Source organism: Chrysochloris asiatica, unplaced genomic scaffold (genome assembly GCF_000296735.1).
Source record: "Chrysochloris asiatica unplaced genomic scaffold, ChrAsi1.0 scaffold00109, whole genome shotgun sequence".
In the NCBI taxonomy this organism is placed as follows: domain Eukaryota; kingdom Metazoa; phylum Chordata; class Mammalia; order Afrosoricida; family Chrysochloridae; genus Chrysochloris; species Chrysochloris asiatica.
This window is the reverse complement of record NW_006408627.1, coordinates 3,396,711-3,424,085: the sequence shown is the minus strand read 5'-3', so window position 1 is coordinate 3,424,085 and position 27,375 is coordinate 3,396,711. Positions and strand designations below refer to the sequence as shown.

Genomic DNA, 27,375 nt, shown 5'->3' with positions numbered 1-27,375 from the left:
AAGTGTCTCAAAATGTTACAGTCAATTAAATCTTAAAAGGTTTTATTTGCATATGAAACAATGATATTCAATAAAACATTTTTTTTCTAGTACAAGGAATTAATCTTCTCCTCACTCATTAACTCTCTCATAATCCAACATTTCACATTTATGACAACAGTTAAAAAACCTCTTTGGCTATTTTGCACATTAAAGATGTAGGTCTGGAAGTGATGAATAATGCTGTGATGGTTAAGGCTATGTATCAGCTCAGCTGGACCGTGTCTCCTAGTGCTTTGGTAGTTATATAGTAGTATAATGTTGCTGCTGTGTGTAATGATGTAGCGATCCTCAGTTTATTTCATCTAATGTGGTCACCCTTCATTATACCATAATGCCAATTTTTATATAATGATCTGTTCTGTGGATCTTAACCATGCCGATACGTGACTTACTGTTAAGTGCTGTGGAATCGGTTCCAACTCATCTGTGTAGGGTGTTTGAGGAGTGTCTGGTAGGTTTGAACCGTCAACCTTGTGGTTAATAGACCAGTGCTTATTCTATCATTCACACCAGTACTCCCGATAAGTGACTGTTGTTGTTAAGTGCCATCCAGTCGATTTTGACACATAGCGACCCTGTATAGAGTTTCCAAGAAGCAACTGGTGAGCTTGACCCACCAACCTTGCATTTCAAATAGCTTTGCAGTCTGACGCATTAGCCCACAGCACCACAACTGGATTTATAATTGTAATAAAAATTAACAACTTTCTATGTGTCAGATATTGTTATATACTTTACATGCATCTACTTGTTTTATCTTCATGATAGAGATAGATGATTTTGATATCCCTCAGTAAATAAATTGCCCAAATTTATATAGCAGTGTAGGGGAGTCAAGGTACAAATTCACGTAGTCCCTCAGTTGTGGCACTGTAGAATAAATGCCAGGACTTCAAGGTCAGTTTGAACCACAAGGTCGGTGGTTGAAAATCACCATGTACTCCTTGGACATCCGTCCTATACTGGGTTGCTATGAGTCGGAACCGATTCAGCAACACTTAACAACAACAACAGCAAAGTCTTTCTGTAGGTAGTGGTAGTTCAGTGGTAACATTCTCACCTTCCCTGTGGGAGGCCTGGCTTTGATTCCCAGCCAGTGTACCCCATGCTCAGCCATCAGCCACCTTCTGTCATTGGAGGCTTGTGTGGTTCTTTCCAGACCTCAGAATATGGTCATTTTACACAAATCAAAACACTTAAAATCTTAACTGATCTTATTACCTCTCCTTCCCTCTTAGAGTAAATCAGTTAGTGCACATGCATACAAATACAAGTATTCATGAGTGGGCAAAATTATACTAGAATATGTATCTTAATTGGTTAATAAAATTACTTAGTAAAATTACCCAATTATTTATGTTGTTGTTATGTGCTGTTGAGTCGGTTTCTACTCATAGCGACCCTGCATAGGGTTTCCAAGGAATGGCTCGTGAGTGTGAACCACCAACCTTGCTGTTCAAACCTACCTTTTGGTGTCTAATGTTTTATCCTGTAGCACCACATCAGTATAGTCATTATCAATCACCAATATCAGAAAAGCATTTCAGTGATTTTTACTATAGCTTTATAGCAAAAGTAATGTAGTGTTTCCCAAAATTTATCTTTCTTCTACTTTTAAAATGCTGTTTAAAAATTCTAAAATACTTTCATAAAATTGCTTTTGGGTAGTTGACAAAAACACTCATATCATACATTGCCAGAATGATGTTCCCTTTTGATATTCATGCATGATGTTGTTGTTTGTTTGTTTTTTTAATTTGAATGTTTATTTTTGTTGATTTGGTTTGGTTTTTGTCCCCTGCAGGCTCTCTTGTCAGTCCTTCGAGAAAGCCATCGCTCAAGAACAGTTTTTAGAAAAGTTGGAGGGTTTGTGTACATCACATCCTTGCTTGTTGCTATGGAAAGATCTTTGAGCTCTCCACCTAAGAATGGCTGGGAGAAAGTGAACCAGAATCAAGTGTTTGAACTTCTCCATACTGTGTTCTGCACATTGACTGCAGCCATGCGCTATGAACCTGCCAACTCACATTTCTTCAAAACAGAGATTCAGTATGAGAAGTTGGCAGATGCCGTTCGATTTCTTGGCTGCTTCTCAGACTTAAGGAAAATAAGTCCCATGAATGTCTTCCCCTCAAATACACAGCCATTTCAAAGACTACTGGAGGAAGACATGCTCTCTGTGGACTCGGTGTCCCCCACTTTACGGCACTGCAGTAAACTCTTTATTTATCTCTACAAAGTAGCCACCGATTCTTTTGACAGGTATGGCCCTGCTCTGTCCTTTGGATAAAAGGTTACACTATGCATGACTTCAGCTTATAGGCGTGAATTATAAATTGAGTCAAAGAAAATGAAAGGCCAGTCACTCTTTCCTCCCATTTGCTTTAGGTCTTATCATTTTCATTGTGAGTTCTGATAGTGGAGTGGTTATGAGTCGGGCTGCTAATCTCCAGGTCAGCAGTTCAAAACTACTAGCGTTTCCATGGAAGAAAGATGAGGCTTTCTGCTCCCATAAAGATTTATAGCCTTGGAAACCCAATCCAGGGTCACTATGAGTCGAGACCAACTCCACAGCACACTACCACCACCACCATTATTATTATTCTGCAGTTGAGATTTTTAACATCAAAATCAGTGTATTATTTGTAAATCCAGGTTTATTCTGCTCTAATTTCACTGAATACAACAGTAGCTTTGAAGTTTATTTTAATGGTGGTATTTGCTCTCATTTCCATTTTTCACTTTATTCCCCAAAATGCATCTGGACTTGGTTGTCAACAGGAGAACATGGTTATGATTATAAATATATCAAGATAGATGATAGATAACTTGCCATGCAAAAATTTTATAATTCATGATTTTTGAGATTTTTTTGCATTGCAATCCTTTCTTCCTAGTTTATTGTTGTTATTATTGTGAATTGAATGAAAGTTTACAGATAAGACCATCAGTTTTACATCCAACAAATCCTACACTTTGCTTCATCTCAATGATTGCAATCCCCTCGCAGCAACAGTTAATTCTGCATCCTCCCTGTGCTTCCTGTTTGCATTCCACCTACCTTCCCATCTCTTCTAGGCTTTGGCCTTTTGAAATGTTGCCCTTAACAATTCATAATTCTTGAAAAGATGTAGCTCCCTAAGAGACATTGAGAGTTCTAAAGTCCATCAGATTTTTAAATCATTTACTCATTTCTTCTTTAAGCAAATACTTAAGACCTACGGTATGAGACTCCTGCTGGCCATTGGAGATTCACCTCTACAAGATTGTTAGGATCCTTGTCATCCTTTGGCTTGAGTACAGTCTCATGAATAGACAATTATAATTTGTTGTGACAGATTCTATGATAGGGAGAGCCCAGGGTTCCAAGGGAAATCATAGGAGAGCTGCTTTACTTAAATCACTTTTTTCAGTGCTTAAATTGTGTTTTCAATCACATCCTCATTTTGAAAATAACATTGAGGCAGTGTGCTGCTACTTTGTCTGTTGTAAGCGTTATCACTTTTTATCAGTTACCATAGTTTTATGATTTTAAATAAATGAATTGTTTCTCTACTGTCCCTATAAATAAACCAAGAAGTATATTGAATAGACCTTCTTAATAGATTTCATATCTTTTAATATTATTTTCTTCTTAACAATATTTCTTAGTCCTTAATATTTAGATTTGAAATTTCAAATATTATAAGAAACATTGATTTTAATTTCTTTCCTCCTTGGGTAAAACAAAAAATTAAAAAAAATGGATATTATAGTTTTGTAGGGAAAAGATATATAAATTTAAAACTTGCCCAGATTTAACTTCTTTTCTCTTGTTTAATTTTTTAGCTTATATTAGCTAGTATACCTCATTTTTAGTTGCATTTTTTTTTTTTCAAACACAGGGCGGCAAGTAATTTGTTTAACAAATGTGTTCCATGTTAACATTAACGGAATAAGCATCTGCTTTGTGCATGCTTCCTGTCTCACTCTGCCTGTGTCGGAGTCATGTTCCTTGTTCTTGCTGAGTATGGAGAATGTTCCTTAGTAAACTTTTATTGGTATTTCTTGTGAAACTAACCAGCTGCCAACCTAGTGTTTTCTTCTAACCTCTCTTCAACCACCCTGTCTGTTTTGTTGTCTGTAGTCGTGCAGAACAGATCCCTCCTTGCCTGACAAGTGAGTCTTCTCTCCCCTCTCCTTGGGGTACACCAGCTTTGTCCAGGAAAAGGTACTGATCTCATAAGAGAAGTCACTATTTGTGTGGGGTTTTTTTTGTTTCTGTGCTTAATTTTAAGTGAATGTGCTTAATAACTTCAATCTTTTTTTTTCTTCTTAGTTTTAGTTTTTGCTTTCTATTTTATTTATTTTTTTGGTCAGGTTGTAAATGATCAACTCTGCTCATTATATTTATGAGAGTAGAATGTCTGGTTGCTATAAAGAATGATACAAAGGATATGTACACATAGAATTTTCTTCAACTATTATTAAAACTAAAAAATACATTGGTTCTAAAAATAAGCATAAAATAAAAACAAGTCTTTTGTGGAAATTAAAAGTGAGGACTAGCTAACTTTAGGTTGAGTACTTTTTCACTTTTTTTTAATGTGCTTGGGGTCATTCTTTGTTGGTTTCTTTTTTAATACTTTTCTAAAACCAATATCATGGTACTGGCAAGGAAATGTGTACTGTCTTTAGCAGGTGGTTGAATCAAAATGCTATATGGAGGCTTGTCAATGCTTAGCTTTGAAAAGAGACTATAAAACCATCCCCAGCTTTTTCCCGTCAGAGTTGTTGTTATGTGTCCTGTAGTTGTTTTCGACTCCTAACGACCCTGTATAGGGTTTGTGAGGCTGTAAATCTTTTGTAGGAGCAGAATGCCTCATATTTGTCCTGTGGAGTGTCTGGTAGGTGTGAACTGTCAACCTTGTGGTTCACAGTCTAGTACTTAACCTTACGGAGCCACAGCGCTGCCCCAAAATATATGTAACAGTATTTTTCATTATACCCAAAGCAATAAAATGCTTTCTGTAGCAATTCAGAGAATGAAGAAACACACTTAAATAAATAAATAAATAAATAAAACCGTTCATGATTCACATTTATTTAAATGTTAAATAATTAACATTTCTTTAAATGTTAATTTGACAAAGGGGAGACTACATTATATTCCTCACATTCTTCATGAGTTATTTATGGCCTTAATGAGAACATTTTGTTGTAATTTGTAATGCAACTACATCTAAAGATGCCATGTCCTGTGACTTACGAGGAAACTGTCGCTGTATTGACTGCCCTAGTAGTTAGTCTGTGTGAGCCTTACTTCCATCAGTCTTCAGATTGATGATACTCTGGGGAGGAGGAGCTCCCAGTGCCGTTCATGCTAATAACAACATCAGTGCGGACATTTGTGGGTTGCCTTTCTTGTCAGGGTGCTTTCAGTTTGCTATGTGGATAAGAACTATAAGCTTGTAAAGAAAGCAATGTTTTCATCTCCCAAATTCAAATAACACTAAGTTTTGAAATCACATTTTAGTCACATTATCTCTAAAACCTCTCAGTTAATTAACTGATGCTCATGGGCATCTGTTTCTTGTAACAGAATGATTTTTGTTATAGTTTTGGCAAAGAGGAACATTGATATTCTATATTTCTAAGAGTGTTCATATACTCTGCCTGTTTTGAGCTTGTTATACTGCTCTGATCAGTAAAAGTTAGTTATTCTGTAATTATTTCAAGAACTAGAGTGAAAATTCTTAACTTAGAAAACTAAAACTCATGATCTATATCATGATTATCAAATAGGAATAAGAGAACAGAATAATTAGAGCTGAATAAATACTATTCAGTCAGATTTAGAGGAAATGAAAAAATATAATACGAAAAAATGATTAAGAACCTCTAGAATATATCTGCAATAGAGAAAAAGTTGGTTTGAATTAGTTATTCAAATATCAAGCCCATTGTTCATTGCTTATAGATTGTTGTTGTTGTGTACCGTGAAGTCAGTTCCGACTCATAGGGTTCCTGCACAGGGTTTCTGAGTCAGTAAATCTTTACGGGAGCAGAAAGCCTTATCTTTCTCCCGCAGAATGGTTGGTAGTTTACAACTGCCAACCTTGAGGTTAGCAGCCCGATTTGTAACCACTACGCTATATGTTGTTGTTGTTAAGTGCCATCGAGTTGGGTCCGACCATAGCGACCCTGTACAGGGTTTCCGAGGGTGTAAATCTTTATGGGAGTAGAAAGCCTCATCTTTCTCCCGCGGAGCGACTGGTAGTTTTGAACCGCTGACCTTAAGGTTCGTAGCCCGATTCGTAACCACTACGCTATATACTTGATGATAATTAAAGCAGAACAAATTCTGAGTTAAAATACTCATGTATTCTTAAAAATGGCAGACGAGCCTTCAATATATATGATAATTATATTGACATATTCAATTATAGTTTCTATTTCATTGCAAGGTTGTTGTTGTTATGTGCCGTGGTCGGTTCCGACTCATAGCGACCCTGTACAGAGTTTCTGAGGCTGTAAATCTTTACGGGAGCAGAAAGCCTCATCTTTTCCTGTGGAACAGCTGGTAGTTTCGAACTGCTGACCTTGCAATTCACAGCCCGATTCCTAACCACTACGCTACCAGAGGTAGCTACAATTTAAAACTTAAATTCTATAATGTTGTTTTCCCTTTGCAAAGACTTTAGTCTTGCTGATAATGTACTAGACAAGGTAAGTTTGAACCACAAGGTCAGAAGTTCAAATCCACCAGCTGCTCCTTGGAAACCCTGTACATACAGGATCGCAATGAATCGGAACTGACTCTATGGCACTTAACAACAAAACTCCTAAATATAAAAAGTAGAGAAGATAACTAGGATGATAAGTAGTGTGGTGCTGCGGGTTAATGCGCTGGACTGCACCTCAAGGTTGACGTGAGGTTGACGGTTCAAGCTTACCAGCGTCTCCTTGGAAACACCCTATATAGGGTCACTATGAGTCAGAACTGACCCAATGGCACTTAACATCTTGAGTGCTGGTGTGGCGTTATAGGATAAGCACTTGACCAAAAGGTTGGTTTGAACCAAAAGGCCAATGGTTCAAACCCACCCTGCCACTCCATGGAGACCCTATAATACAGGGCTGCTGTGAGTCAAAACTAACTTGACAGAATTTAGCAACAATGACGTCTTAAGTGAAGCGAGGGAAATATGAGACTTTCTGCTCCCGCAAAGATTTACAGCCTTGGAAATCCTATGCAGGGTCAGTATGAGTTGGAACCTGCTGGAAAGCATTAACAGCAGCAGCATCTTAGTGAATATCACCCTGTTGTTATTGTGAGGTGTCATTGAGTCGATTCGGACTCATAGTGACCCTGTACCATGTCTCCCAGACTATGAATCTTTATGGGAACAGAAGCCTCATCTCTGCCCCATGGAGTAGCTGATGGACTTGACCCACAGTTTGAGATATTACTAGAGTGAAAAAACAGCATTACCTGTTGTGGCGCTGTGGGTTAATGAGCCAGACTGCAAATTCATTTGAACTGCAAGATCGGCGGTTCAAACTCACCAGCTGCTCTTTGGAAATCCTATACAGGCTTGCTATGGGCCGGAACCAACTCAACGGAACTTAACAACAATAATAGATCTAAATTTAATTAATAAATACTATAGTTTCATTTTCTACAATGATTGCTATGATTTTTTTCCCCCTAGTTTGTGAAGAACTGGTGTATTTTAATCAGAACATTATATTATTAAATAAGGAAAGAAGTTTTAATAGTTATATATTAGTGAAGCATTCTGTTTTGCGAAATATAGAAGTCTCTTCTGTCCATAGTTAAAGTTCGTATCTGGATCATATCTACCAGCTGGGCAATCATTTTCCAAGGTCTATAACTTTGTTGTTGTTGTTGTTAAGTGACGTCAAGTTGTTCTAACTCGTAGTAACCTGAGTAGAGTTACCGGCTGCTGGGTTTGAACTGCCCACCTTGCAGTTCAAACTGACCTTGCAGTCCAATGCATTATCTAGGACTCTAAAATACACTTAAAACTTATGTTTGTTTTTTTCTCAAATTTGAGGTTTTTTTAAAATATAATTAAAATGCTTTAATCTTTAATGGAATTTCTTTAAGTCAGTGGTTGGAATTGTGAATTCACTTTCTAGCTGGATCAAAATATTTTAAATAGTAAAATGAACACCGTAACAGGAGGGCTACTGTTTGGTGGTAATAGTAGTAAAAGCCTTTAGACATCTTTTTAAGTTTAGAACTTAAGCCTTTCTGAACAAAAAATAGTCTGTTGAAAACACACAAGTGAATGGAGGATAAACTGATTTTTACATAGGGGATCCCGTGTACTATTTTCTTAGTGAAGTTGAATACTTGACTAGAATTTCTTTCTAAAAGAGAATGGTATTTTCTTGGAAAGCATGGCTCTGCCAATTCTCTGCTACTAAATCACTGACGTAAAGCATCTGTTTTCCAAGCTGCTCTTGTGCCAGAGTGCTGAAACTCCAGTGCTCTCAGTGGCAGAGCTCAGCATTTAGACGAATTATGCTGAGACTGATTCACTGAACAAAGAGCTCCCATAGGCTGGAGCCACAGCATCTGTTTTCTCGTGCCAAAATGCAAACTGTGCAAAACTCATGAATTGTAGATGAATAGTTCAAAATAGAAAGCAGAGATCATTGATGAGAAAGAATGTGTAGGTGAAGAACAGGGTCAGGCTCTCTTGCTTATAAACACTGTTGGTTTGAGTAAGTCTTCTATGTTTTTAAAATTGTGATACGTAGTTTCAGTAGTAGCAGGGATAACTAAAGGGAACCCCCTTAATGTTTAGCAGTTGACCCAGTAATGGAGTAGGCCACCTTGATCGTGTTATGTCTTCATTATACTTATCCAGGGATAAAGGAAAGGTTAAAAACACATAGGTAAATTGTTTTTTTTTTTAAATGATTTAATTTAACTGGTTCTCTCATCTGTTTTCAAAGCTCTCACCTTCTTGGTGCTTTGAATCACTGTGATTTCATCTCATTTTTATTTTTTTTCTGGTACAGGTGTTGTTATTGAATGAAACAGTCTTTATAGTAGAAATATAAGGACCTAGAAGGATTGATAATTAAAATTTCAATATATAACTCACAAAGAGTTGGTAATACTTTTATATTGCTGTTTTATATCCCAACCCTAGGGGATTTTGTAATCCATCCCTGACATACAAGGTGTTTTGCTTATCAGTGGATCAAGGTCGAAAGAAGATGAAGAAAATAATCAGAGAATGTGGTTGAAATTGAATACCAAATTAACCTTCGACTACTACTTTTTTTATTTTTTATTTTAAATAGGCATGCATATCATTCAGTCTCTACTCCCCCTGTGTACCCTCCTAAAAATGTGGCCGACTTGAAAATACATGTGGCAACGTCATCTCTCCAGAGTTCCGATGCTGTGGTCATCCATCCTGGGGCCATGCTTGCCATGCTGGACCTCCTGGCCTCTGTTGGGTCGGTGACACAGCCAGAAGTAAGCTTGGCTATATTCGCTCATTCCTATTTTCAATGAGTATATGGACATGCATGTGATTGCATGAACCCAGGGGTTGGGGGCAAGGGACATGGAACCATTTCAAATGCTCAGAATGCTCAAAAAGAAAATGTATCACATACGAAAGTAGGTAAAAGAAAAAATGAAAGAATTTTTCTATTTAGTTCTTAACTTATAAAATGCTATGTATGTCTGATTTATAATATAATTCCATTGTTACAATTGCAACCAGTATGGTTACTTCTAATGTGAGAATTCTGCTCAGTAATGAAAGTCATTCATAAATGATGCAGAAATAAAACTGAAGATAACCACATTGATACTACTTATCTTCTCTGACTTGCAGCATTCAAGAGTTTGGGTGAATTGGAGTTTGGATAAATTTGTTAAAATTGTATATAGCCTTTAAGGCCTAAAGCGTCACAAATGTGAACATCAGGCTTTCCTGTAAGCTGGTTATTTACTTACCATCAAAACGACTTTACACGCTTTTATAAAAAGGAATACTCTTGGTTATGTAGTCATCTAATACAAAGACTGGAAGAGAATAGAGTACAGCTGTGTATGCTTCTAGCAAAGTGAGAATAGGATAGATTTTCCTTACCCTGTTCTGCAGTTGCTATAGGACCCTAACCAGTTACTTAATTGATCTGAATTTACAGTGAAGCAAGTTGAGACTTCACATTAAAAGGTGGAAAGAACTGTCACCTCTCTCGCTAAGAATTCCCTTCTGGTCTGTTGTCTTGTTAACTTTAGCATGCTTTGGACCTTCAACTTGCCGTGGCAAATATTTTACAATCCCTGGTGCACACAGAAAGAAACCAGCAAGTCATGTGTGAAGCGGGTCTTCATGCACGACTGCTACAGAGATGCAGTGCTGCACTGGCGGATGAGGACCACTCGCTGCACCCACCCCTGCAGCGCATGTTTGAGCGATTAGCTTCGCAGGCCCTGGAGCCCATGGTGCTAAGGTCAGTAAGTTCTCTCATTCACATTTGAGTGGGTCCCAGTTAAGAGTAGCCATGGCCATTACTAGTGTCTTCATGAATCAGGAGTCCTTGCTGTGATGAGCACGTTGTTGTTACAGTGTTATCAAGTCAGTTCAGATTTGTATAGTGTTTCCTGTATAGGCGACCTTGTATAGGGTTTCCAAGGAGCACCTGTTGGGTTTGAACTGCTGACCTTATGGTTAGCAGTCCAGTGCTTATACTATAGCACCACACCAGGAGTGTCATGGACCAGCACGACACACTTATTAGGGGGTCCTAGAGAGATGTATGGCATCGGTGAAGAAAGCACAAAATCAGTGAGTCTCGATGAATGGTGAATCTTCTTCTCTCACATTTTATTTCTCCTCTTTATTTATTTCAGATTCTCAAACAGCTTTTATACTACTCTATGCCATCAATCTATTAATCATTCTTTTCAAAGTAGTGGTCTAAATCATACATATTAATCATTTCAATATAGAGCATCAAGAGTATCAAAATCTTCCTTGTTCCCTTTTACGTAGTTAGACAATATCTGATTTCTGTAGGCAAACCACATTGTTCTAAAAATGTCACATTAACCTTAAAACATAATTCTAAATCTTAACTCATTTCTACCTTCACCTATTATTTTCTGTAGATTCATTAATCACAACATGTACCTAAACATTATTTGCTATGGTAACTGACAACACAGTCGTTTCCCATGATTGATTAAACAAGAAAAACAAGAAGCATTTAAAGTTTTGTAGTTAAGAAGAAACGGTACAACTTCCTTATACTAAAAACTTCTCTATACAAACCATCTAGTTAAATTTCTGCTTATGATCTATTACTATTCCCTTAGCCCTCAATTGCATTTTTAGCTAATTTTATAGAGGTCTTAATGTCCCTGACTGAAACTACACAGAACGTTAAGTGTAATCTTAAACTTGAACTGGCAAAAACTTTAGCTGGTTTTTCCTAGTGGTGAAACTTATTGTTAGTGTGAAAAGCATTCTTTAGGACTATGCATGATTGAATATGGTGTGAAGGTGCCTAAAAACAAGTTTCAAATCTCTAATATAATTCTTACTAAGATTCTACTGAAAATTTTTATTATAAAATCAAGAAAATTAAAAATAAGCTGATTAAAACAAAGAGACAGAAACTGCAGAGTCCCCACATGAGATTCCTCCTGGGGCCTTGCCTTCCAAGGGGAGACCCATTGTGGCCCTTGCTTAACAATGAGCCCTTAATGTTTAGGGTCCTCCGCCGCTCTGCCCTTTGGTGACGTGGCCTCTGCCAAAGGAGTACATGTTCAGTTATCTGTCGACAAAACAAAACATAGCAACAACAAAAGGAGCAGAATGCTCAATAGGCAGCACTTGGAAACAAATAAATCCAGTTACTAGTAAAAGAAAATGTTTCTGCCCAGAGCTCTTTCTTCCACTTGAATCTAGGTGACTGTCAACTTTCATTTAAAACTAAAATCATGTGTAATATGTGATTTACATTAATTTATATTTAAGAGTTTTTTATATGTAGGAATTCTTCACCCAGTCTCCATAGTAGTAGCATTTTATATAGCTGTAGTAGAATATCAGAAGCAAGACATTGGTATGCTGTATGCTTGTAGCTCATTGTTGTTTTATCACGTGTAGGTCTGTTTAAACATCAAACAAGCAAGATACTACAAAAGTCTCTCTGGTGTTACCCCTTTATTATCACACCCACTCCTCTAACTCTGGCAACCACTAATCTGCTTCCTGTCTCTATTATATTGTCATTTTGAGAAAGCTATATAAATGAAATCATACAAATTTAGCCTTCTGAGATTGGCTTTTTAAAGATTTATCCTAATTCCCTTATGATACAGCCAAGTTGTATGTAGCAATAGTTTGTTCCCATTTATTACTGTTCATAATACAGATGTTCCATAGTTAATTTAACCGTTCAAGAAATATATTTTTACGTAATCTTTTATAATGCAAGAAAAGCAGTGCTGTGTATATTAGGAATGAAACTGACCTATTGGTACTTGTAAAGATTTTTTCCTTATATTTCTAAAAATTGCCTTTCCAAACAGATTTAAGTTGTCTCTTATTCCTCCTTATAAAAATGCATTCATAGGCCATGTAACTTTGATACTAATATAAGCATCTTCCTGTACTAGATAATTTTATGCTGTTAAAGTTTTTTAAATGTTTAGCTTTCGCTGAATGATTGAACTTTATTTGTAATTTGTTGTTGTTGTTGTTTTTTAAATGACTCCAAACACTAATGATAAAGTAGACTTTTGCAGTAAGCATTTGTTAACAATACTGTACCAATCAGCTTGCTGCCAACCCAAAACCAAGCTCACTGCTGTTGGGTCGATTCTAACACAGAGCACATTCTTTCTTCTGAGATGACTCGTTTTACAGCTGGCAGGATGGCAAAACTAACCAGTCCCCATGGTAGAGTTCTGTACACCCTGTTTGCATGGTGTGGTGCTGCGGGTTAATGCATTGAACTGCAAGGTTGGTGTGAACCACAAGGTTGTCTGTTCAAGCCCACCATCCGCTCCTTGGAAACCCCATACACAGTCTCTGTGAGTCGGAACCAACTCGATGGGCACGTAACCAAGTCATTTGGTGGGAATTACAAAGACTGGCTAGATAACTCTGTACTACACTTATCTTGTCTAGTTAGACAAGCCAAGGAAGCGCTAGAAATCAGCTATTTGAACACGCGCAGTTTTCGTAATGAATGAAATCTCTGGAAAAGAAGTCATATGAGGGTATAAATACCTTGCAGTTTATATGTCTTAGGTTTATAAAACTGCATGAAAAACTGGCAATAGACATCATCTTTGAAATATTGCCTTTTTATAGTCAAGTGAAAATTCCGAGATGCCTTCTTTTTGTTGTTGCATGACGTGACACAAATAATAGGATATTAAGTAACCCTATTATGTTTTGTTCTTGCAGAATTTATTATATTACCATGCATCACATCCCAGAAGAAAATACTCCATAGATCTCACATTTTTTTAAGATTAGATACAGTATTTCCTTTCTATCATATTCTGATTTAGAAAAATTTCCATCCCCTTCTATATGCTGTGGTAGCTGTGTGCCATTGAGTGGGTTCTGACTCATAAGTTACGACTCATAACAACCCTGTGTAAAGTTTCTGAAGATGTAACTTTTTATGGGAGCAAAAAGCCTCCTCTTCCTCCCACAGAGTGACTGGTAGATTCAAACTGCTGACCTTGTGGTCAGCAGCCGAGCTTGTAATCCACTACGCTACTCAAGTAGCTGTATGCTATGACTTTGCTATATGCTAGGACTCCTGGTGTGATGCTGTAGGATAAGCATTGGACAGTGAACCACAACATCAGTGGTTCAGTCCTAGCAGCTACTCCTTGGAAACCCTGTACAGGGTTACTATGAGTCAGAATCAACTCGATGGCACATAACAACAACAACAGCAGTCCTTGGAAGAGCATTGGTGAAGAAAATAAGAAAGGTCTTTACCCTAAAAAAATGTACAGTCTAGTGAGGAGTACATTCAGATATCAGAAAATGAATGCTTTATGTGTTGTTATGTAACAACAGTACTATGGGAGTTTATATGGAGGGGTCACTTACTCAGACTCTGTGAGGGTAGCTCAAAGGAGGCTTCCTGGAATAAATGACAAGTCAAGTTATAAAATGAAGATGGACAGGAGTGGGTCAGATGAAAATGTCATAAATAGGGTATTCTCAATGAAGACAAAGTCAGGTACAGTGGTCCAAAGTAGAGGACAGAGTACAGCATGCAGTGGAAATTAAAAGAACTAAAGTGGGCCTTGAATGTGGTGCATTCATGGGGATAAAATGGGAGCAGTGAAGGCTGAATAAATTGAATATCATTCCAAACATGGTCCTGTAAGCTTGCCATTTTGAGAACTTAGGTTTCCATCTCAAGAACTGGGTAGTCTTAAACAATGAAGTGACATTGAATAGATGTTAATTTTGGAAGATACTGGATATAATAAAGACTGGATTGAGGTGAGGCAAGATTGGCAGGAAATTGTTAAGACACGAACTCAAAATGAGAAAATCAGCCTGGGCTGAGTAGTAGCAGCAGAAATGGGGAGCAGAGGGCAGATCCAAGATACTTTGAGGAGATAGACTCAGCAGGGTCTTCTGGCTATTTGAATGTGGAAAGTGAAAGAAAAGGGAGAAATCAAGGTACATTTCCAGAAGATTCAGAACCTAAGAAGAGCTGCAGTTTGGGATATAATGAGAAGAATAGGATTTTAGATAATGTTGAGTTTAAAATACTTCTGACACATTTTTATTAACTTTTGAAAAAGAATTTTGAAAACCATCTAGCGAGTACTTATGATGATGTTGTTATGTGCTGTTGAATCGGTTTCGACTCTCGGGGACCCTGTACAGGGTTTCTAAGGAGCAACTGACCTCGTGGTTAGCTGTCTAGTACTTACCCAACTGTGCCACACTAGGACTCTGTAAGTACATGTTGTTGTTAAGTAGCATCAAGTCAGTTCCAACTTATAGTAACCCTGTGTAGCAGGAGCAGCTGGTGGGTTTGAACTGCTCATCTTGTGGTTCACAGTCCAGTGCTTGTCCTACAGTGCCACACCAGGATAGGTATATGTAAATAGATTCAAACTTAACTAGCTAACATTGTGTGTTACTTTATATTTTCATTTCTTTTATATTTTAACTTATCTGTTTTAATGACTTCCTTTTTATGTGTTTGGTTTATGAATTTTATAATGTTACCAATCAAGTATTAACTTTGATTTGTCTCTTCTTAGGGAATTTTTGCGATTGGCAAATCCTTTAAATTGTGGTGCCTGGGACAAAAAACTGTTGAAACAATATAGGGTCCACAAACCAAGTTCACTGAGTTATGAGCCAGAGATGAGAAGTAAGTTTTCCTTTGAAGTTCATGCTTTTTTTGATTTGTTTTATAACTGGAAATCAAGTGGGAATAGTCTTAACTGATCCTAATCAGCAGGAGATATATGCTTAAAATACTCTAAATTTCTCTTTTCTTGTGTAAATGAGACAAGATCTTAAGATTGTTTGAAATTACGTTATAGTCTAATAAAATTGTGGAAACCTAAAGAGGAAAGGGAGTTTAAAAATGGTCTTATCTAACGCCTTCCTCTTACTTATAAGAAACAACTAAACCTAGAAGATCCCATGACTTGGTCAGAGTAGTTGGTTCCAAAATCTAGGGAAAAAACCTTGTGTTCATTAGGTAAATATATGCTATAATTTTTTTACTGATTTGCTCTTTCTTGACAGTCATAGTTTAAAATAAAATAAAAAAAGTTTCATCTGAACAGTACATATCTTATATTTGTTGTTGTGTGCCATCAAGTTGGTTCTGACTTATAACTACCCGTATAGGGTTTCCAAGGAATGACTGGTGGATTTGAAGAGCTGACCTTGTGGTCAATATCGGTATTGGATTATATCGGAATGTGCCGTGGAGTCAGTTCTGACTCAGAGTGACCCTGTATAGGGTTTCCAAGGCTGTAAATCTTTACAGGAGCAGAAAGCCTCATCTTTCTCCCGTGGAACAGCTGGTAGTTTCAAACTGCTGTCCCTGAGCTTAGCAGCCATATTCATAACCACTACGCTACCAGAGCTCCTTTAGTAGTCCAGTGTTTGCTCTAGAGCACCATACCATGAATCCATTATACTTGGTGCCGAGGAGTTGGTTTCTGACTCAACGATCCTGTATAGGGTTTTCGAGGAGCAGCTGGTGAATTTGAACTGCTGACCTTGAGGTTCGCTGTCTAGTGCTGATCCTACAGCGCCACACCAGGAAGGAGTGACAATAACACTAATAAATCTTTGAATTGGATAATCAAAAAACTGCTTTTGCACATAAATTTTTTTTTTTTTTATGTTATTCTGACATATCTGTGTAAGTAATATGCTATGCATATTTCATTATTGGTTTTCTTACTAATGTTTATTGCTGTAACATTGTGCTTGACACAGCTGCTAGCAATATGAATGAAGCAGAATACTTACCTTAATTTGCTTCCACACACACAAAAAAACAAAAACCAAATGAGCCCTGGTGGTATAGAGGTTCAAGAATTTTGCTGCTAACCAGAATTCAACAGGTTAATCCCACCAGCCACTCCACAGGAGAAAGATGTGGTGTTTACAGCCTTTAAACCCCATGGGGCAATTCTACTCTGTTCTATAGGGTTGTTACGAATCAAAATCAACTGGATGCAAATGGGTTTTGGTTGGTAAATGAGCAAACATTGAATTTAATAATCATTTGTCAGTTGCTGCAAAAGGGGAGATAGGAAACTATTCAAGGAGTCTTGAAAATCTTTGTGGACAGATTCCATACTTTTTGAAACCCCTTCATTTAAGTGGACCAGGGGAAATTGTGGAATTTTCACGCATAGGTTAGCAACTCAGCTGGATTTTAATGGTTGTGGAGAACTTTCCTTGAAAGATTTTGGAGAATGTATATTACGAAACTTGCCAGGCCTGGAGGAAGAAAAAAATATGGTACTTCCTAAAAACCGCTAGTTGAATGTGAGTAACTGAAAACGTTTATAGGAATGTGTGAGGCAATGAGGTGAAAAAAATTGTATCTATCAGATCATAAAGCATGCTGAAATTTGTACTCAAGTTTTATAGATGTTGAGGAATAATTACAAGGTTATTAAATAAGGAAAGTGGTGTTTGAGTTTTAGGAACACAACCCTAGAGGAATGAGAATGAATTAGAGATAAGAATGACATTAATTAAGAGACTGGTGCGGGGGATGGGGTGGTGAGGGGGTTGGATAAACAAACCAAAAACCAGTCGATAGCAGATTGAAGTGGCAATGGGGTTAAATAAGGAAGAGGAAGAAGCTGAATATGTACCAGGGATTGCTGTTGTTCAGGTTGTGTAGCACTACTGAAAGATCGATTAAGTTAAGAGTTAAGGTGTGTGCATTGGATTCCATTGTAAAGATGACATTGGTGACCTTTTTGAGAGTAGTCTTGCAGGCAGGAAAAAGATGTGAATGAAAATAAAGAGAAAAACTTGGTTTTATTATTTTAAATGCAGAAACATGATTAAGTTGATTGACAGAAAAAGGGGGGCAGTGAAGGTTGGGCGGGAATCAGTAATATTTGCAAGCATCCAGAAAAGATGAGAATAATGATCATAATTGTTGGCTTAGAAGGGTACTACCTCTTTCTCTAAGGATCTGTATATATTTCTCTATCTTTTCCAAGAGGCTTTTGCTCCCTAGATTAGAACTGGCTTAGTTGGATCATTAACAAGGTGTGAATTTGCAGGACCACTGCAGGAGAACTAAGAGAAAATTTTAACTGCTGATAAAATACTTGAAGTGGTACACTGAGGAGTATGCGTAGGTTAGGGAAACAAATTAAGATAGCTAACTAGTGAGAGACTAGAAGAAAAGGGATAGAACACTGGTTTGAGTAACAGTGACTAGGACAAAAAGTACTGAGAGTAGAGGAATGAGCGAACTGGAGGAATAAGGGTAGAATTGGGGGGAAAGTGGCACAAGTAAAGACAATGACCCTGTCCAAATCCTGGCTCTGGAGTATATTGCTGGAATGAAGGAGAGCTGAAGCTCATTGGAGAATAGGAGATCCTAGAACTACAATTCAGGTGTTAGGTTCTTCATGTGGATATTGACATTTCCCAGTACAATGACAAGAATTACTATGGACAAGAAGACTGAGAATAAAGTGCTAATTTTTTTTTTTTTAAGTCAACAAAATAATAGATACTAGTTTCATAGGACAGGAGCCCTGGATTACAAGCTGAACTGAAAACCACAAGTTCAGTAGTTCAAATCTACCAGTTGCTTCATGGGAGAAAGATGAGGCTTTCTGTCCCATAAAGATACACAGCCTTGGAAACCCTATCCAGGGTCACTATTAGTCAGAACTGACTTGGTGGCATACAGTTACCACCACCACCAGTTTCATAAGGTAGTATATGATAGTACTGCTGATGAGGACTTTCAAAGGAGTTTTTGCATTAAACTGGTAGAATGATGGTCTGGGGAGCCAGCAGAATGCTTATCAGTATGACATGGACCATAGGAGAACCAATGGAAGGCGTCATTGTCCACATTACCAACCCATCTCTAACTCCTTCCACTTGACAGCTGGAGAACACATTCTCAGTAGAGAACCCTAGTTGCACTGTATTTCCTGCCAAAGCTAATCCTGTAATTTTGTTGGTTTGAACTCTGCAGTTCATTTTTTAATTTCTACCCGTAGTAATAATGCAGTTTTTGATGGATTGAGATAATCAGTACTAGTAAAATAGTCCTACCACTCATCTGTCAGTTTGTTCTACCGTGCTGGCTTGTGTGTTGTTATGATGCTGGAAGCTATGCCATTGGTGTTTTATATATCAGCAGGTCATCCATAGATGACAAGTATCAGCAGAACTTCCTAAGAGAGAAGGACAGATGAACCACTTTTGAATGGTTAACCACTGAAAACCTTATGAATAAAAGCAGAACACTGTCAGATATACTGTGGGATGATGAGTCCCTCAGGTTGGAAGGCACTTAAAATAAGACAGGGGAAAACTGTCTCCTCAAAGTAGAGTTAACTTTAATGACATGGATGGAGTAAACCTTATGAGTAACAGTCGGGCAGTGTCAGATACAGTACTAAAAGATGAGCCAGCCCTTCAGGTTGAAAGGCACTCAAAACACAACTGGGGTAGATTGTCTCCTCAAAGTAGAGTGGACCTTAATGACATGATGTGGACCTTCATTTACTAAGAAGAAGCAGCAGTAAGCATCCATTAATAATTGGAATGTGGAGTGTATGAAGTCTGAATCTAGGAAAATTAGAAGTCATCAAAAGTAAAATGGAACTCATAAAGACTGATACAGTAGACATTAGTGAGCTGAAATGGACTGGTATTGGCTATTTTGAATCAGATCATCATGGTTTACTATGCCAGGAACTGAAAAGGAGTGGCATCACATTCATCACATTCATTATCAAGAAGAGCATTTCAAGACTTATCTTGAAGTACAGTGTTGTCTGTGATAGAATTATATCCATATGCCAACAAGGAAAACCTGTTAATACCACTGTTGTTCAAAGTTATACACCAACTACTAAAGCCAGTGATGATGAAATTGAAGAATCCTACCAATCCTGTGGAGCTGAACGATAAGTACTGGACTACTAATTGCAAAGTTGGTGTTCAGACATACCAACTGCTCCTTAGAAACCCTATACAGGTTCACTATGAGTTGGAACCAACTTGATGGTATTTACAGCAACAACCACCACATTTTTCATCTAAAATTGATAAAACATGCAATTAAGATGCAGTGATAATTGCTGATGATTGGAATGTGAAAGTTGGAAGCAAAAAGGAAGGATCAGTAGTTGGAAAATATGGCCTTGGTGATAGAAATGATGCTAGAGATTGAATGGTCTTTTGTAAGACCAATGACTTCTTCATTGAAAATGCCTTTTTCAGTAATAGAAAAGGTGGCTGTACATGTGGCCCTAATCAGAGGAAATGTGTAGGTGAAGTAAGAAGTGATGGAGAAATTCAATAACAGCCAGAACAGTGTCAGGAACCAACTGTGGAGCAGACATCAGTAGCTCATATACAAGTTCAGGCAGAAGTTGAAGAAAATTAAAACAGCTAACTGTGACCTTGAATATATACCACCTAAATTTAGAGACCATCAATCTCAAGAACAGCTTTAATACATTAGACACTAATTACCAAAGACCTGAAAAATTGTGGTATGAAGTCAAGAACATTGTACATGAAAAAAGCAAAGGGTCGTAAAGACCACAATGGATGTCAGACGAGACCCTGAAGCTTGATTTTGAATGTAGAAGCTAAAGCTAACTGGAAGAACTGATGAAGTAGAAAAGGTGAACAGAAATTTTCAAATAGCAGCTCAAGAAGTATTATTAGTGAAATACGAGTTAGAAAACCAAAAGGGAGAAATACACTTAGTATTTTTCAAGTTGAAAAAATTCAAGCCTCAGGTTGTAATATTGAATTCAGTCTTGGTGTGGCACAGTAAGATAAGCACTCAACCTTAAGGTCATTTGTAACTGCAGGGTCGGTGGGTCAAACTCATTAGCCACTCCTGGGAAGTCTATACAGGGTTGCTGTGAGTCAGAACTGACTCAGTGGCACTTAATAACACACAAGGACAAAATAGTGAATGATCCAGGTAGCATCAAAAGAAGGTGTAAGGCGTGGAACCTCGACAACCTAAGACAGAGCCATTGCCATGCTGCAGTGAGTTTCGATGATGGGTAAGACAGAGGAATTCACACTGACCGCTTAAGACAGGCAGCGTCCCTTAAACAAATAATAAATAAGGGGGAGTGTGTGGCAGACCATGCAGACCGGGTCAGGAGCACAAGGCCTTGTGGGCCCAAGCGTTGTAGACCGTCCAAACCGTAGGCTCTGAGGATCAGACTTTGGTCACCTAGCAGACATAGCAAACTGGCCCTCATCTGATTATTTAGTATGCTTGCTAGTAATCTCGTACATGAGCCCTGGATATCCACAGATAAATGTAAAAACCTTCCCTGGAAGCCGAGACGGTAAAGTCCAAAAAGACAAAATCCCCACCCCACCCAAAAAAAAAAAAAAAAAGCTACAGAGGATACAGAGAAACACTGTTAACTGGTGGTATATGGAGGGGATTATAATCAATGTAATGAAACAAGTTATATGAATTGTTGAATGTGAAACTGATGATGTGCCCTGTAAACTTTCACTCAATCCACAATAAAATCCTTAAATTTAAAAAAAAAAAGAAGGTGTAAGGAATACACTCCATATGCATGTGAAAGTTGGACAATGAATAGGGAAGACCCCTAAAGAATCAATGCATTTGAGTTTTGGTGTTTGAACAGAATATTGAAAGTACCATGGACTGCCAGAAGAACAAACAAATTTGTCTTAAAAAAAACGTACAGCCAGAATGCTTCTAACAACTGAGGATGACTATACTTTTATGTCTTGTATTTTGGACAAGCTGTTAGAAGTGTACAGTTCCTGGAGAAGGATATCATGCTTGGAAAAGTGGAGGGTCAGTGAAAAAGAGGAAGACCGCCCCCCACCCAAGGAAAAGACTTACACAGTGGCAACCACAATGGGCTCAAACATAGCAGTAATTGTGAGGACGACACAGGACTGTGCAGTTTCATTCTGTTTTGCATAGGGTCGCTGTAAGTTGGAACCTACTTGACACCAAACAGCAGTGAAACAGTTCAGAATAAGACCTAGAGCTGTGGAATGACAGTTCTGAAAGGACATAGGGTGCAGTTCAGCCTCTTCTTTTTCAGGTGAAGATTGTAAAAACAGAAAGATGAAAAAACCTGCAACCATTATTGAAATATACCAGTACACTTAATTTTCCCCCCCTGTAAATTATCATTGTCCACGAATAGTGAATACTGTGTTGTAGAAGCTTTATATTCCTGTTAGTGCCGCTGGAACGAAAAAGAACTTAAAGTTTTATTGGAAAATAGAGAGTTTTGTATGATCCTATCAGTCCTCCAGGAGTCCTGGCGTGGCGCGGTGGGCTAATGTGTCCGACTGCAAAGTCATCTGAACTGCATGGTAGGTGGTTCAATCTTACCAGTTGCTCCTTGGAAACCCTATACAGGGTTGCTGTGGGTCAGAATCTACTTGACAGCACTTAACAGCGACAACATCAATCCTCCAGGGGTTTTATTGTTTTTGTTTTGTATTTAAAACAATACTGAGTTGTAATTTACTTTTGCTTGAAATTGAAACAAAAATAGCTCCTTTGTCCAAAGGAATGTTAAAATATTTTTACAGTTACATGAATGTCCAACAGTTATATCCATTCATGTAGCTTATCTTAAAAGGAAATATTTTTGGTGCTATAGCTTTATAAATTCTGTTTTCGTTTTAAATGTTAGTTTCTAACATTTCTTCAATGTGTGTATTCACTAATCAAACAAAAAGGAGGCAAGCTTTTTAAATGTTAAAATGAGCATAAAGTATATGAGAACTATATGATGACTGGTATTTAAATCTAAGAAAGGAATTGTGTATTAAAACTAGAGTGTTTTTAAAAGCACATCTACCTTGTAAAGTCATTACTGAAAAGACTCCATGGCATTTTTCCCAAGAGATTTTCTTTGGCTTGCAGGTAGTATGATCACATCTCTGGAAGGTCTGGGTTCTGATAATGTCTTCAGCCTACATGAAGATAACCACTACCGAATAAGCAAGAGCCTGGTAAAATCTGCTGAAGGAAGTACTGTACCCTTGACCAGAGTAAAATGTCTAGTCTCCATGACAACCCCGCATGACATCAGACTTCATGGGTCATCGGTTACTCCTGCTTTTGTTGAGTTTGACACATCCCTTGAAGGCTTTGGGTAAGGAATTTGCTACATACCCCAGCCTTATTGTATTATTTTATGCCTCATACTTACCTTTGTAAAGGAGCTCTGGTAGCATAGTGGTTACAAATTGGGCTGCTCACTTTGGGGTCGGCAGTTCGAAACTACCAGCAATTCTGCGGGAGAAACATGAGGCTTTCTGCTCCCGTAAAGATTTATAGCCTCGGAAACCCTGTACAGGGTCGCTGTGAGTCGGAACCGACTCCACGGCACATAACCACCACCACCACTTACCTTTGTAATATAGGTCTTTTGTTTTAATTCCACTAGTTTGAAATGTATTATACAAAGTATTCTACTCAACCCCATTATATAGGAGCTCTGGCAGCATAGTGGGTTAAGAGTTGGATTGCCAACCACAGGTCAGCAGTTTGAGTCTACCAGCTGCTTAGTTGGAGATAGATTAGGCTTTTTGTTCCAGTAAAGATGTATACAGGTGTGCTTTGATTTGGCACTGACTCGATGGCATACCACCAACACCAGTTACTCTGCTATATAGTTTCAGAAGGAGTCCTAATCGTTCCTGTTTCTCAAAATTGGGCATAAGAGTCCTAGTTTTAATTATTATAGTGTGTTCCAAACTCAACCTACTGCTGTCAAGTCAATTCCTACTCATAGGAATCCGCAGACTACAGGCCAGTTCTGGCCCACTGCCTATTCTTGGAAATAAAGTTTTACTGGAACACAGCCACACTCATCCAGGTATGTGTCGTCTACGGTAGTTCTCAGGTTACAGTGACAGAGTTCACTAACCATGACAAGAATTTTCTAGTCTGCAAAACCTAAAAGTATTTACCATTTGGCCCTTGACAGAGAAATCTTGCCAGCACCTTTTTTTAATAGATATTGTTTGAGTTAAAATTAGATTAAAGGCCTGGTATTATAAATACTTGGTAATGTGAATATTGTGTTCCTTAAATCCCTTGGCATAATATCTTCTTATACATTATGAATACTCATTGTCTAGCACTGCAAATGGGTAAATGAAGTCTTTCAAGTAGCAGAAAAGAGTAATAGAGAATCTACATAAGTGTGTGGTGTCTGTCAATTCAAAATAAAACATACTCTATTAGAGTGAATGGGCGTCCTTGTGAGTTGTTTGTGGGTTTGTATATGTTGATTTAAAACTTTAAATTGTATTTTAAGGACATAGTTATGTGGCTCATTATCAAACAGTGGATTGATACATATTACTTGGAAATGAGCAGTACCAGTCCTAGCACTGCTGACAGGTAGAAGGAGCACAAGGGGATTTTTTATGGTATTTTGAATTATGCAGATGTCTTGATTTGGATAATGCATTTGTCAGAATCCAGGAGGTGTATATTAAATTTGTACATTGTACAATATGTAAATTACCCCTTAATATTTTTTTAAGCTTAGTTGAGTCTTACTGTTGGAAATTGTGAAAGTATATCTTTTAATACCCTCACATAATTCAAAGAAAGGAAGAATTTGCCTATGTATATAGTTTATTTTATGATTTCTTTGTTGTCCATACTTAATATGACTTGATGGCAGTTTATTTCACTGTGGGAAGCACATAAATGGTGATGAGAGATAAAAAGAATTAGTCTGTAATATGTGCATTGTCTTTTCTTGAATAGCTGCCTGTTTCTGCCCAGTCTGGCCCCTCATAATGCCCCTACAAATAATGCTGCCACAACAGGCCTTACTGACGGGGCTGTAGTCAGCGGCATTGGTTCCGGTAAATATTATTTTCTATTTGCATATGAGATTCTTTTCTTCAGTAAATTGTATTTTATTTAGAGCATAATATACTTTTGTTACCTTCCTTTAAAAACAATACAAATAATGTGTGAACACACTTTAACTTTTCTTTTTCTATTTCTACTCTAGGTGAAAGATTTTTCCCTCCCCCCTCTGGCCTAAGCTATTCTAGCTGGTTTTGTATTGAACATTTTAGCTCTCCTCCAAATAATCACCCTGTCAGACTCCTTACTGTTGTGCGCAGAGCAAATTCTTCTGAGCAGCATTATGTATGCCTTGCCGTAGTTCTGTCAGCAAAAGACCGAGCTCTGATTGTTTCCACTAAAGAAGAACTGCTCCAAAACTATGGTCAGTATTTGTCTTTTTATTTGTACTCTTTTGTTCTAGAATTTAAATTCTGAATTGATTTTTAAGGTCCAGCTGGTAATTTTTTTCTAACTTAAATTGTTTACGACAGAACAGCTTATATGAAATCTTATTGTTTGCTTGATTATAAAATAGGTTTAGCTAGAACACAGTTGAGGAAGTGTTTAATACAAGGATTTAACTCTACTTTCCCAAAAAAATGACAGGATTTTTCTTGTCCGTGAATTCTTAGCTAATAAATATTCATGGAATACATGTCAATCATACATACCATCCTATGGTAGACATAATGTTATTTTTTCTTTTTAAAAAAATTTATTATGTTGGTTTTGTTATGAATACACACAGCTAAACTTACCAGTTCAGCATGTGACATTAGAGACAATGATTACATTCAAGTTGGGCAACCATTCTCATCCTCTTGTTCTGACTTCTTCTTTCCCCATTAGCAGAAATTCACTGTCTCCAAAGGTTTCTATCCAGTCTTTTTAGTTGCTTTTGCAATTTGATCCCATATACCAATATTTTAAGTAAATAACCAGTGTGTTACACATTCTTTGCCAACCACACTCTCCTCCCAAGATATTTTGTAAGTACACTATACTAATATTTTTAGAGCAAAGCTTTTTTAAAAAATAATATAGCATGCTTACAAATATACCTTGAGGGGAAGGGCACACTTGGCAAAGCAAACAAAATAGCCTTATAATGTATGTTATTTGTGTAAATATGATAGCGCTTATAAAAAAGAATAGTTGATCAGGGCAAACACTTTTTTACTAGTTAAAGCTAAACAATTGTTTGGTTTTAAGAAAATTTCAGGAGCCATTTTTGGTTTTAAGTTTGCAACAATGATGTTTATTTACTTTTAAATGTTATTGACCATCATGTCTTGATATATACTATTTCTTACTCCTAAGTCCCTTCATGGAAGAAAAGATCTGATGCTCTGTCCCATAAAGATTACAGCTTAGGAAACCCTGTGGGGACAGTTCTACTCATATATTGTTTTTATTTTTAAGTGCTGTCAAGTTGGTTCCAACTCATAATGACCCTGTGTAGAGTTTCCATGGAGTGGTTGGTAGGTTTGAACCACCACCTTGCGATTAGCAGTCCAGTGCTTATCCTACAGCAGAGCTCCACTCTAGTATATTGGGTTTCTATAAGACGGAATCAACTTGAACTGTTAAGTTCAAGGGGCACAACAAGTCCCTTTAAGATGCCATAACCTTATGCTGCTGTATGATATAACTTAATATTTCTTAAATATGCTCTCCCACCCTGTCACCACTGTCATGGTCCTTGTTTCATGATCTTTATCTCTTATCTGCGCCCTGAGTGCACAGTAGTTAGTGCTCAGCTGCTAAGCCAAACTTTGAAAGTCTGAACTCACCGGCTGCCCTGCAGTAGAAAAGATCTGCTCTCAAAGATTTCAGCTTAGGAAACTTTAGTAGACTATCGTCTATCCTATAGGGTCCTTATGTAGAAGCAACTCCAGGGCACACAACATCTCTTACCTAGACTTCTTGGATCTTAATTCTTTGTTTTTGTTTGTCAACCCTACTAGAACTGTAAACCTCCCAAACACAAGCTTATTGTCTGTAACTTAGGCCACCTTGCCACCTAAAACAGCACACAAATCAATGAATGAGAAGAAAAAAAAATAAAGGCTGTGTCACTGAGAAGAAAAAGAAATGATAAAGTGAAATAATAATAATAGAGAAATTGGAGAGAGGAAAGAATTTAATGAGAGAGTTAAGAGTGGGCCTAGAGATATTTCAGTAGACGAGGAAAATATTTTCTACTTTTGTGTTGTTTCCACTAAGTAGTTTGCATTCCATTAAGATGTCTAGATAATTAGGAGTTGTCAGAGAACAGTTGGTTTATCAGATAGTTTGCCACACCACTGAATCCTGAAAATGCCTGAGTCAGAAAGTAAAACTCTTACCATTTTCACTTGTCTTGAAAATCCACAATCTCTTCATCAGAAAAGAGAGAGCAAGCAATTCCTGCTTTCCCTTTACATTTTCCTTTTCTTCCATATCCCTTGGTCCATAACAGTAGACCTATCCGACTCTACTTTTTAAGCCAAGTTTATTCATTGCTGACCTATGTTAGGTCACTGGGGTAAGGTTTTTGCTTTTGTAAGACAAAAAAAAAGTAGATTTAACACCTCTAAAGATGTATATTTTGAATTGTCTTTCTAAAACGTAATCTTGGCATTTCAGTGTATGTAGAGGTTTTTTGAGATTCCTAAACTAGCAAGTAGTAGTTTATGTGTAGTTATAGAT

The 27,375-nt window shown here is 37.5% G+C and overlaps 1 protein-coding gene across 2 annotated transcripts in view; it reads left to right on the top strand.

Moving 5' to 3' along the window:
• The window catches only part of WDFY3 (WD repeat and FYVE domain containing 3), a 255,203-nt gene that overhangs the window by 65,950 nt on the left and 161,878 nt on the right, over window positions 1–27,375 (top strand). For both annotated transcript variants that reach the window (XM_006867730.1, XM_006867731.1), the window contains exons 11-18: window positions 1,847–2,304; window positions 4,169–4,252; window positions 9,367–9,544; window positions 10,322–10,536; window positions 15,347–15,459; window positions 22,732–22,963; window positions 24,595–24,695; window positions 24,848–25,066. In XM_006867730.1, coding sequence (XP_006867792.1) covers window positions 1,847–2,304; window positions 4,169–4,252; window positions 9,367–9,544; window positions 10,322–10,536; window positions 15,347–15,459; window positions 22,732–22,963; window positions 24,595–24,695; window positions 24,848–25,066 — 1,600 coding nt within the window. The remainder of the gene's footprint in view (window positions 1–1,846; window positions 2,305–4,168; window positions 4,253–9,366; window positions 9,545–10,321; window positions 10,537–15,346; window positions 15,460–22,731; window positions 22,964–24,594; window positions 24,696–24,847; window positions 25,067–27,375) is intronic.